This window comes from Pelodiscus sinensis, chromosome 2 (genome assembly GCF_049634645.1).
Source record: "Pelodiscus sinensis isolate JC-2024 chromosome 2, ASM4963464v1, whole genome shotgun sequence".
NCBI lineage: Eukaryota > Metazoa > Chordata > Testudines > Trionychidae > Pelodiscus > Pelodiscus sinensis.
Window position 1 is genome coordinate 95,897,724 of NC_134712.1, and position 12,381 is coordinate 95,910,104.

A 12,381-nucleotide genomic window follows, 5' to 3' on the forward strand; every position below is an offset into this window, starting at 1 on the left:
ATTGATTATTGACCCTCTACCTGCAGGATGCTTACCTTCATGTGTTAATTCACCCAGCACCCAGAAAATGCCTTCAATTCACAGGGAATGATGAACATTTACAATAAAAGATGCTCTCCTTTGGACTCTCACAACTCCACCTCTTTTCCAAAAAGTGCTGGTTGTGGTGGCAGCATACTTCCACAAGAGGATAGTCACCATCTTTCAGTATCTTGACGACCGCTTGCTAAAAGCACAGAGCCTAAGCTTACAAATAAATCTACAAAAATGCAAGCTCACACTAACACAAAAATTAGAGTTCACAGGAGCTCACCTGGACTGCACGGTGGCAATAGTTTCTCTTCCACAACAAAGGTTTCAGGCAATTATGGAACTGGTGGGAATAGCACAGAGCAGTCCTCAGGTCACTGCAAAGCTATGCCTTCAGCTTTTAGATCATATGTAAGCTACCACCTTCATGATACAACATTCCAGATTACACGAGACCCATGCAGCTGTGGCTAAGGACAGTCTACAGGCCACATTTCCACAGCATCAACAAACCATCTCAATTCCTATCAAGATGAAACAGTCCTTAGCTTGATGGACAGACCCACTCAATGTGTGCAAAGGAGTATCTTTCCTCACAGCTGCCATCCATAACCGTCATCACAAGAGCAATGGCGACTTTTACTGCATACCTGAGCAACATTTTTCTGACAGACATTTGTAGGGCTGCTGATATGGTCCTCCACTCATACATTTACCACGCACTACTCGCTTGAATCTTACCTGTCTCATGACACTTGGTTTGGCCAGACAGTTTTAGCTGCCGTAAATAAAAGTGATCAAAGCTCCCTTCTCCGATCATGGGTACTGCTCTATAGTCATCTACAGGTCTCGACAAATAATGCAACCTACTGGCCTGTGGTTTGACAAGCCCTGTTAATCTAAGGTGAAGCTCCCACAGGGATACACCTCAAAGAAGAAGACAGGGTTACTCGCCTTGTGCAGTAACAGATATTTTTTAAGGTGGCTGTCCATGCGGTTGGTCCCTTACCTGCCCTTCCTTCGGAACCACCTATTTCTGGGTCAGAGAAGGAACTGAAGGGACGGTTGGCTGCACATGCAATGTAGTCACACTAGCGTGTGCTAGCTGCCCCATGTGCACAGCCTACCGAGGGCACTGCTACCAAAATTCTCTGACCAGAGGCGCAGCAGCACCCCAGACACCTAAGATGGTTCACCCACAGGGACACTCATCTTGAAGAACCTCTGTTACTGTACAAGCTGAGTAACCCTCTCTTCCACATGTGAATTATCAGAACATTGCAAGAAGATAAAAATATTTCTCACTATGACTACCTTAATATGTGTGTTTTTCTAGTTAATGAGTAGTCTGACATATTACAGTTTGCATGATAACTATAACAAAACAGAATTGATATAGCCAAGTTAACAGTTCTGTTGGACTCTTAAGAGTTCTATTTCCTGCATTTTTTATTTTAACTCTGCCACTATAATATCACAATAATATTTTCCCTTGTTTAAAAAAAAAAGAAAAAAAAGAGAAAATAAGTAGTCTGGACTTATTATTGGAAATATTTTAATGGTTCCAGACAGGCTGATGTCTCACTACAGAGGTGAAGAAGCAGGGAATGAGCACAGTTTACAACTCTTTTAGAACAATAGGCTATATGTAATACAGATTTCAGCCTTTGCTGAGAGAAGCTTACTTTCTGATTATCTTGTCAGTAAAAGAAGAAAAACTTAATAAAAAAAACCAAAAATGTGAAGAATGCAGTCGAAATTTCAGTTTTGAAAATATTAAGAACAGATATCTGAGGAAGGATCCTGTTTCTCTTTCTTCAGCTGTTGCAGCTCTTAATAGAGAAAGTTAGGATGGCTCCTCCTTATCTTCCACAGTTTTCATAAGCATCCAGGCATTCCTTTGCTATAAAGAGTCTAGATATTTGTAGAAATCACTAGAGACAAGAGAACAGTCCACAGGATCTGAGTGGACCACTAGAAATTGCTTTGCACACCACAGTTTTAGAAGTACTGCTATAAAATGACCACGAGTTAGGTTTGGGGATGTTAAAATTAGATTAACCAACTAATCTAATAGTCGATGGAATTTCCATCGACTATTCAATTAGTCTAGAAGAGCTCTTCCGCATTGAAATGTAGCAAGAGCCCACCTGGCTGTTACCACTTCCGCCTTTGAAATGTATAAGAGCTACAGCAGGGGCGCTTGTGTATTTCAAAGATTGAAACGCCACATGGAGCCTGGAGCTGGTGGGCCCCATGCTCCATGCAGCACTTCTGCTTTGAAATGTACAGAAGCCCCAGCGGGCACTCTTGTGCATTTCAAAGGTAGAATGCTGCTGCTGCGCCCCTGTCCCCTCCCACAGAGCTGGAGCTGGGGGGAACTGGCTTTTAAGCTGTTTCCCCCCACCAGTCCCTCTTCTTCCCTCCTCCCCCTGCCTTTTTCTGACAGAGGCAGCAAGGAGTGGGAGAACTGACTAGACAACTAGTGTGTTGACTATCCAATATGCATTTGCTTATCGGATAGTCAGCTTGTCAATCAGTTGCTTACATCCCTAGTTAGGTCTTCCTCTTCTGAGAAATATGGCAATAAAAAAACCCAAAAAACAACAAAAAAAACCATCAACCATATATAGCTCATAAGCAGAGAATGGGGAGACTGGAGCCAATGAGTTTTGTCCATCATTATACAAAACCATAGAAATCTATAAATAGAGGTCTGTGAGGTTGTGGCATGCTTTTTTATTTTGCTTGAAAGAATATACAGTTTAGAACATATTTTCGATCTTGACAATCAGATATGTGCATACATATTATTTCCACTTATAAAGCTGAAGAAATCTTTCCTTAAATGTCTTAATTATAGTCATACAATATCCTTAATTCTAGGTTATTTTAAAACAATAGAATTGTAAACAAAAAAACCAACACACGTGTACGGTGTATGTTGTATACAGGGTAAGTTATTGTAGCATTGTAAACTAACTCTTCTCATTGTGTTTGTTCTGTTTGTCAACTGTTGTATGTTTCAGGGAGTAAATGCCCAACTTGCAAATCTGACTGGCAAACCAATATGCAAGGTATCTCTGACTCAAGCACCTCCAAGAAGAGACACTTTGCAGCAGAGGTCTTCACAGTGCACCTCAGGAATCAGCCACAGGATGGAGCTTTTGATCAATCAGCCAAAACAAAGTATTTTTCTTCCATGTCCTGAGGGTGCTGTTTCTGAGGCTATAAAGAAAACAGTGAATAACAGACAGCATCAACAGGCTTCAGGAGGATTGGGGGTACCAGTTCACTCAGCTGAATCCTTAAGAATGTCTAAAAATTCACCCGTGGATTCTGAAAGGAAAGATACTACTAGAATTATACCTATTTTCAAAGCAAAGTTGTTGCAAATGGATGTAAAGGCCACAAAAGCCAGTCAAGAAAAGAAAAAAGGGAGGGTTGTACAGCATTCTCCAAAAGTAGTTAGAGATGTCACAGTATCTCAACTAACTTTATGCAACTCTAGTGTAAATCAGATGTACAAACCTGTCCAAATGGTATCATTCATAAATCCTATTAATGGCTTTGTTGCTCAGAGAATGACTGGGAATGCAAATGTAAAAAGTGGTAGATTGATATGTGACCAGAAAAACAAACCTGGAAAACAGCTGGCAAATTCTACTTTTTCTAATAGCCGATCTTCATGTATAAGTTCAAGTAAAGGCAAACCTGAGACACTAAATTCTTCATTATCTGCTAGTGACAAATCAATACTTCAGAAATCAAATGCCAATCTATGTTTGAAAAACCATGCACTAGACAGTTCCTCTACAAAAAAAGGGGGAAAGCTAGCAAATCAAAACCCCACAAAAATACTTGAGGAAATTCACAGTTCAAACAAAGTACATACACAGATTTCTGAGTCAGACAAAAAACTTGCAAACAGTATATCAGAATATCAAATAAAGAGTCCAACTGAAGGAGCAGGGTTAAATATTCTCAGATTGGTCTTAAACAGTACAGCACACAGAGCCAAAAAACAGGAACATCAACAATCAATACCGTCAAAGAAATATATCACCAAGACAGCCCATCACCATTCACAAGTCAACTGTGAGCAGGTAAATAATAAGGCAGCATTTTTAATAGTACTGACCAACTCTGTATATGTGCTGAGGTAATTAGACTATTCATCCTCTCTAAGATCCAGAGAAAAGCAACAAAAATTATTAAAGGTCTAGAAAACATGACCTATGAGGGAAGACTGAAAGAATTGGGCTTGTTTAGTTTAGAAAAGAAAAGACTGAGGCTATGTCTACATGGCTTTCTTTTTCCTCTTTTTTTTTCAGAAGACGCTTTTCCAACATTTGGCCTGTCTACACAGGGCCAAATGTGGGAAAAAAAACCTCCTCTTTCAGAAGATCCCTTATTCCTGATAAAATGAGGAATACAAGGCTTCCAAAAGAACGCGCCTGCTTTTTCAGAAACAGTTCTGAAAAAATAGACGCATTCTCTGGACACGGCAGTGTTTTTCTGGGATACCTCCAGTATGCTGGAAAAAGTCTGTAGTGAAGACATAGCCTGAGAGGGGACATGGTAGCAGTTTTCAAGTATCTAAAAGGGTATTACAAGGAGGAGAGAAAAATTGTTCTCCTTGGTCTCTGATGACAGAACAAAAAGCAATGGTCTTAAACTGCAGCAAGGGAGGTTTAGGTTGGATTTTAGGAAATCTTCCTAACTGTCAGGGTGGTTAAACACTGGAAAAAATTGCCTAGGGAGGTTGTGGAATCTTCATCAGTGGGGATATATAAGAGCAGGTTAGAGAGACATCTGTTAGGGATGATGTAGATGGTGCTTGGTCCTGCCGTGAGGGCAGGGGACTGGACTTGGGGCACATCTAGACTACATGGCTCCGTCGACAGAGCCATGTAGATTAGGGTTGTAGGCAAAGGGAAATGAAGCGGTGATTTAAATAATCGCCGCTGCATTTAAATTAAAATGGCTGCCGCGCTGTGCCAATCAGCTGTTTGGCGGCACAGCGCTGTAGTCTGGACACTCCACGGTTGACCTTAAAGGCATTCGTCAGCTTTCCCGTTATGCCTCATGGGATGAGGTTTACTGGGGAGGTCGACAAATGCCTTTGATGTCGACCACGGCACGTCCAGACGACAGCGCTGTGCCACCAAACAGCTGATCGGCACAGCGCGGCAGCCATTTAAATGTAAATTAAATGGTGATTATTTAAATCACCACTTCATTTCCCTTTGCCGAGTAAACAAATCTACATGGCTCTGTCGACAGACCCATGTAGTCTATACGTGTCCTTGATGACCTCTCGTGGTCCCTTCCAGTTCTAGTATCCTATGATTCTATTATCGCAATTGATGCTATATCTTAGTTCTGGCGGGTAGATTGTGTATTTCTAATATTTGGTATAATTTGCATTACAATCTTCCACCATTGTGCCTCCTTTTACAGTTGTTTTATCATTTGAGCTGTGTATACTTGTAATTGTGACTTTCTGAAAAGAAGGGTAATTCTTTTAATTTCATTCCAGATTTTTATTGAATGGGACTAGCAAAATGTATGTAAGCAATAATATGCTTAAAGTTATGTACTATAACCATCTACTGGATGGTATGTCAGACCAAAGTCTCTAGAAGTGTGAGGCACAAGGTTATTAATGCCTTACAGGCACAAGTTAGCTGCTAGAGTGAAAATGTACATCAGTAAGAAATTATACATGTTGATAGTAGTCTATTCTTTGGACAGTGAGTGATAGATTAATCTGCATAATTCACATTGGTGTATGTGTTAATAGAATTTATAGCTCTGGAGGATTGTAATTGTGAGATCAACCAAAAAAAGTTTATAAAAGGTTCTGTCATGATAACCATTACAATTGTACTGGAGTTTTAGCTAATGAGAACATATCAACTTTTCCATTTTAAGATCTTTACAGTGAATGATGATCCCTTGCAGTGTGAAGCAGTGGCCTCAAAGCAGATTGACTCAAAGTTGGAGACTCATTTGAAAACAACTTCAAAGAAGGATTGTGGCAAAAGAAGGCAGGTAAAAAACTCACATCTATAGACACTAAGGGTATCTGCACTGTGTCTACACAGAAGGGCTAAAATGTAATTAAGCTATGCAACTTCAGCTGTGTCGATTGCGTATCTGAAGTCGAAATAGTTTAATTCAGCTTTTGATGCTGTCTACATAGCATGAAGTCAAAGAAAGAACACTCTTCCTTTGAATTCCTTTACTCCTAATGAAATTAGAGTTACCATGAGTCAGAGTAAGAAGTATTCCAGCTCAACATTATTTCAAAATAAAGGCTAGTATTGTAGAATAAGGTAGTGGAATAAGGTCAGTTTTTCTGAAATAACACTGCTGTGTAGACATAGCCTAAGTCAGGGGTGCGCAACCCAAGGGTTGCGACTGTCTTCCTGGGGGATTGGGGGTCGCAGTGCTGTGCTGGCCACCATTTTCTTTTCCCAGCTCGGCATGTTCAACCAAAATCCTGACCTCTTTTTTTTTTTTTTCCTCAAGCAAAATTTTCCAGCCCTGGGGGGTCGCGAATTAAAAAAGGTTGAGCACCACTGGCCTAAATGATGAAAAAGACAATATGTACTTTTTTATTTGAGAATATTGACCAGTTAAAGCTATACAAAACAAGGGAATACAAGAAGTCTCTCAGGGCCTGGGTAAATTAAAATTTTTATTTCATTCCTATATTTTCAGAATTATTTTGCCGACCTTGAAAGCATACTCCTTCAGAAATTATTCACACTATGATACAGCTTACTTCTGGGATTTATTAATCCACATTATAATAGTCATATAAATGAGAAACTTCTGACTGAATGGAAGCTTTTCCTATTTGCTGAAGTAGATGCCATCCATTTAAAACATCCTTTTATACACATATATTTTACACTGTTTAATCATAATTCAAAGAAACAAGTAGGGTGTGTCTACATAGCGTTGATTGCTTGAAATAAGCTATGCAATTCAAGCTTCACGAATTGCATAGATTGTTTCAATTATTTTGAGATAGTCTATTTCGAAATTTGGTGCTGTCTACACAACACCAACATTAGAAATAGACCGCTATTCCAACAAATCTCTTAGCCCTTGTGGAACAAAGTTTACCATGACATCAGAATAGCAAGCCCATTATTTTGATTGCCAAATTTTGCTGGTTTCTTTCCATGTAGGTTTTGGAATACATCCGGTGTCCTGAAATAATGTTTTCCACGTCTTAACAGCACACCCATTATTTCAAAACGCAACCACTCATGGGCAATGGTAAACAAAATGTATCATAGACTGACCGCTGGTTTAGTTGTTGTCTTAGTGTTACTTAGCATGCATTGGTTTAATTTAACTTACTTTATTACTTTAACTTGTTAGCAGGAAGAAGGAAGAGATTATTCAAAGTCAAAGAAATCCAAAACAATTAAGCCTGCTGTCTAGAATGTGGATGTAAAGGAGCATAGAAAGAAAAATCAGGTATTTCTGTGTTACAAAACTGAAAAATTCTTCTCTTTAATAAAAATAATACTCTATATGTCATCTCCCATTTTTAAGTATCATAATTACTTTATAAACTGTCTGTATAGAGATTCCCTTATATAATAACAAGCAGGATGCTAGGATAAAATACTAACATACAACAAAGCCAGAGTTCTTGGTTTCTTGAACACTTGTGAATAAGCTACTTTTTCATTTTGCCTTTCTGGTAAACAAGTTGTATATTGAATAATAATAGATCCCTGCCCTTAGAGGTTTTCAGACTGCTTAAATTCCCCTGTGGTTGGATAATTATTTTTTTTCATATCACATGAACCCTAGTTTCTGTGAGTTGCTGAGTGTAGTTTTTAACCTGAGTTATAGTTAAAATCACAGGATAATATCCAGCTAAAGTTATGTGTATCATTTCCCATAAGGATGAGATTATGGTGGCTAGGCATTTGCCAATGATAAGACCTAATAAAAGGACAAATTAGACTGGCATGCGAAACATTAAAAACTATAAAGTTTCTCAATCAAAAGACTAAGTTACCAGTGCTCAGAATGTGGAGGTTTTATGTTAATATTAATCTTTCAGGGAAGAATATTAATGTAGATTAAGGATTATGGATAAATCTGTGGCATCAGTAGCAAAGATGTTTGCTCCAGGATATAAGATTAACATTATCAAAATTATGTATTGAAGCTGATTCCAGCTTTCTATTACGTGTGTACTAGTAGGGCCCAGCTTTCCCAAGTAAGATCACATTGTGCTAAGTGCTATAAATTTTTCTCATTAACATTTCATATGTAACTACTAAAATACATCAGTTTCCCCCCAAGATGCCATTTTGCAGTGTCATGTGGATACTGTAACCCCTTTTGACCTATCTAGCTAACCAAATGTGGGGTGTTGCAGGTTATTCTAGTCACGGTGTCCAACATTGACACAGTAATTTAAGGGAGATTTGGGTTGAGAGGCTCTTGAGTGAGCCTACCTCATGCTCATCTTGCAGCAGTGGCTCCTTGTTTTACAGGCCTGGCCCAGCTCCCCACTCTGTTCCCTTGGCTTTTGCCACAGCATGTGCCATACAGAGGTTGTTGTATGCCTTTCTATAAGCATTTGCATCTTTTGAAACATTGCCAATGTCTAAGGTGGGCTCTTTAATCTATGACTACTATATCAACTGTGTCACAGTTCAAATTTCCCCCTCTTGACAGCTTAAGTTAATGAGCATCAAAAATAGATTTGGACATTTAGTTAATTTTATGGGAGGAAATCCCATTATTTTGTCTAAAACATGCCACTTTCAGAGATTAAATATTAAAATTCCTGCTTGAAAATTTAAGCTTTCTCCCAAACCATTTGTCAGTTTAAAATCACAATCCTTCTGACAGTTATTGTTTGCTCTTCGTTCAACGCTCCCTCCCCCCCCCCCCGCCCCCCCGCTCCTTTCCTTGTTTACTAAAACTTACATAATGCTAAAGAAATTATTTTGTTTGGCTAGATAATGGCTTGAAACAAAATCACCATTATCTTTCTTGGGGGACTAATCAGATTCTGTGTTTGATACCAGAATCCTTAACTCATATGGTTTCTAAAATGAATTTCACTTCCTTAGAATGATTTATATAAGACTAAGTCCATTTGTTGATAGCCTTCTCCAGCAAATGAAAATTGATGCAGATATCTGCCAGAGACATTTGTATCAGAATAATTGAAACTAAGGTGAGATACTGTATGGATTTTCATACAGTGACTTCTGTTTTCCTCAATATGCTTTTTAATAAACATTTAAAAATATTTATGTATGAAATAGAAGAAAAAAGAAATAGTGTCACAATCCTAGCTCCTTTAACTTTTTTAGGCATTGTAGCTTAACATTTACTCAATGTGAACATCCTCTTTCACCTCGGGACATGTTGGAGCCTAATGTGAACATTTTGGTATATAACATTGTAATATACCTTTATCAGGGTGATGTTTTTTCTTAAAGACACATTGGATTTTGTGAGGATTCTATTAAATCAGCATTTTAATTTGTTTAGGCACAAGACAGAAACAGATGTCATTGTTTGCATTTGTCCATTCCTGTGGAGAGGAACTTTTCTGCCAGAACAATAAGAAAGTTTGCTTGTTTGTTTCTTGTTTTGTTTTCCACCTCAACATTTTTTTTCATTTTTAAATAATAAAAAGTCATTGACATAGTTTAAATTTAATAATGCAAGTTTCCAAAAGGCAACTGGGCACTTGAACAGAATCTGACTTACACACAAATTACAAAAACTAGGGCATGACTAAGTCTGCAGGACTGGAAGCAAAATCACATTTGTTATGTTGAATTTTAGAATTCAAAAACACTTTTCAGATACTGCAGAACAGTCACCCTAAAGTGTTGACTGCATTTGATAGTGTTAAGTTTCCTATAGTGAAATAATTAGACACGATGGGCTCCAGAGTGGTTAAGTTTCCTTTCTGCTCAGTTATGAGTTATTGTTATGTCTGATTTAGTTGCTGTGACCTGCTACCCTATAAATGTTCTTTGTCTCCATGCACTTACATTCTAGTTGAATGTCTTAGGGGTTATTTTGAATTGGTTTAGTATTTTTAAAAGTGTGTGGTCTCAGTTAGCATTTTCTATTATGTTACCCTAAATCCAAACCAATAAAAGTTATTACAGATCCAATATACTCTGTTTAAAATAAAGTATAGCATAATCAACCTTTGCTAAGTTGTCATCAATATTTATCAGTCATGGGGGAGAAGAACTCTTAGCTCACCTGTCTTAGTTAAATATATGTTTGCATATGTGATGTTGAAGAGAGGGGATATGGGGAAATAACGTTGATGCTATTGAATGGGATGTAAAAGGACAGGAGAAACTACTGCTATTGCTGCTGCCTTACCTGGATTTGAATGTGCTGAAATGAGTCTCCATGGATGGCATGTGAACCACAGGCGCAGGAAGCCTAGCCCCGCAGTCCCACCCCTTCTGTGTCTTCTACTACCAGAGGCCAGAGCCCCTCCACCATGTCTCCTGGCCCCCACCCCAAGCTAGCACCCAAGTACTGGGTGGCAGGCAGCACAACCCCAGCCCTGGAGCACTGACAGGGTGGCACAGCACCAACCCCAGACTGACTTGGGGCTATAGCTCAGGGAAAAAGCCAGCCGTAGTGTAGGAAACAGCTTGGGGGGTTGGAGTGGCACGTGGGCAGGGCTGTCCCTATTGTACCCACTGTCCCTGTGAGACTCACTTCCTACTTTCCCACCCCACCCACCATTATGGAGTGGGGCTGCAAGAGGCCATCTTAGTTTCTTCTATATGTTCTCATCTGCCATCATCAGGTGGGCAGAAAATCTTCTGTGCATAATTGTAATCAAGAGCCACTGTAAGAGTGGGGCCACCTACAGTCTGAGCCAAATGGCAACTACCTGGGATAATGGCCATTGTTCCTTTAATCTTTGGGGACAATTTCTATTAGCCCACACAACAATTTATTCACCTTGGGGCAAGCAGGCAAATGGAAATGGGTTGAAAATTGAAATAATCAATAGGCATAAGAAATTAAGAGTTAAAATAACATAAGATACCTTCCCATCTTGACAATTGCCAGTTTTCATTGCCTTTTCTTCACCATTCTTCAGTCACTTTTCAATATGATCATACTTATGTTTAAGCCAGTATGAATTCAAATTTAAAGTAATATTTCATGGGGAGTATATCAAAGGCTATAATACACTGCAGATATATTACATATACTACATTTGTTTTTATTTTGTCCACTAAATTTGCAGATCAAAAAAGTGGTTATGTTTGTCTGACATGATAACTTCATAAGCCATGATGCTTACTATTCATGTTTCTGTTTTCCTCTTGCCAATGTGACTACTCACATGCTTAAAATTAAGTATATGTTCAAGTGCATTACTTCATTGGGGCTTAGAGTTTTACAAATTATCCTTTAAATAATTCTAATCAATAGGTACTCTTACAATAATAAAAGAAATACATTATAGGAGTTTGACAACTTAATTACATGATAGAAAGCCCAGTTTTTCTTCCATTGAAGTCAATGGAAGTTATGCAATTTATTTCATCGGAAGGAGGCTTCAATTGTGCACTTAATATTTGGTTTAAAAAAATCAGTCAAATTACATACTGGAACAGCTGTTAAAGAGCTCTGAGAAACTACAGGGTAAATAATTTGTAATTAAATGGATACTAATTTTAAAAATCTGGTCACAGACCTGTATAAAGAGAAGCCCAGAGGTCCTACACTTCAGCAGGATCCATGGGTGCAACTGTGATGGAGGCATGACACTTTGACACCCTTTGTGTTACTGGCAGGGAAGCAATTTACTGCAGCCCTGAAGTATATAGTTTGTGGAGAATCCATTCCATCACCAAGAGAGCTGGGCATAGCAGCCAGGGTAGAAGTCCACTTCAGATGTTGATTTGGACTAGAGTTCAGTTAGTGTTAGTTCTACAATTAAACCAGCAAGTCTGTGTAATCTTTCTTTAAAATCATATAATGAAAGTCACCTCCTAAATCAATTAGGGCGTAACAAAAAGGATGCAGCTTAATTCCCACTGTGCATTCAGCCAGTTTCTGGGGAGAAGAGAGCACAGAACCATGTGTCAATGGGGGAATGATCTCGCTGTTATGGAGAACTTCCCTGGCTTATATTCAGCCCTGGTGAAATCAGTTAGTGTAGGTGCTGGGCTTCCCCCCCTTCCCAACACCACGGGATGCTCAACCATCCCCCTTCATCCCAGGCTCTGCCCCCACCTTGCCTCTTCCCACATCTGTCCTGTCCCATCCTCACTCTACACTTTTCCCACAAGCAAC

At 39.0% G+C, this 12,381-nt stretch overlaps 1 protein-coding gene across 10 annotated transcripts in view; it reads left to right on the forward strand.

Moving 5' to 3' along the window:
* C2H18orf63 (chromosome 2 C18orf63 homolog) overlaps positions 1–10,252 on the forward strand; it is a 48,157-nt gene extending 37,905 nt beyond the window's left edge. For 9 of the 10 annotated variants that reach the window (XM_075921063.1, XM_075921064.1, XM_075921058.1 and 6 more), the window contains 4 exons: positions 3,060–4,136; positions 5,968–6,087; positions 7,432–7,530; positions 9,580–10,252. In XM_075921063.1, coding sequence (XP_075777178.1) covers positions 3,060–4,136; positions 5,968–6,087; positions 7,432–7,494 — 1,260 coding nt within the window. In that variant the 3' untranslated portion in view covers positions 7,495–7,530; positions 9,580–10,252. The remainder of the gene's footprint in view (positions 1–3,059; positions 4,137–5,967; positions 6,088–7,431; positions 7,531–9,579) is intronic. The other variant, XM_025183815.2, reaches the window with a different exon arrangement.
* The last annotated feature ends 2,129 nt before the right edge of the window (positions 10,253–12,381 follow it).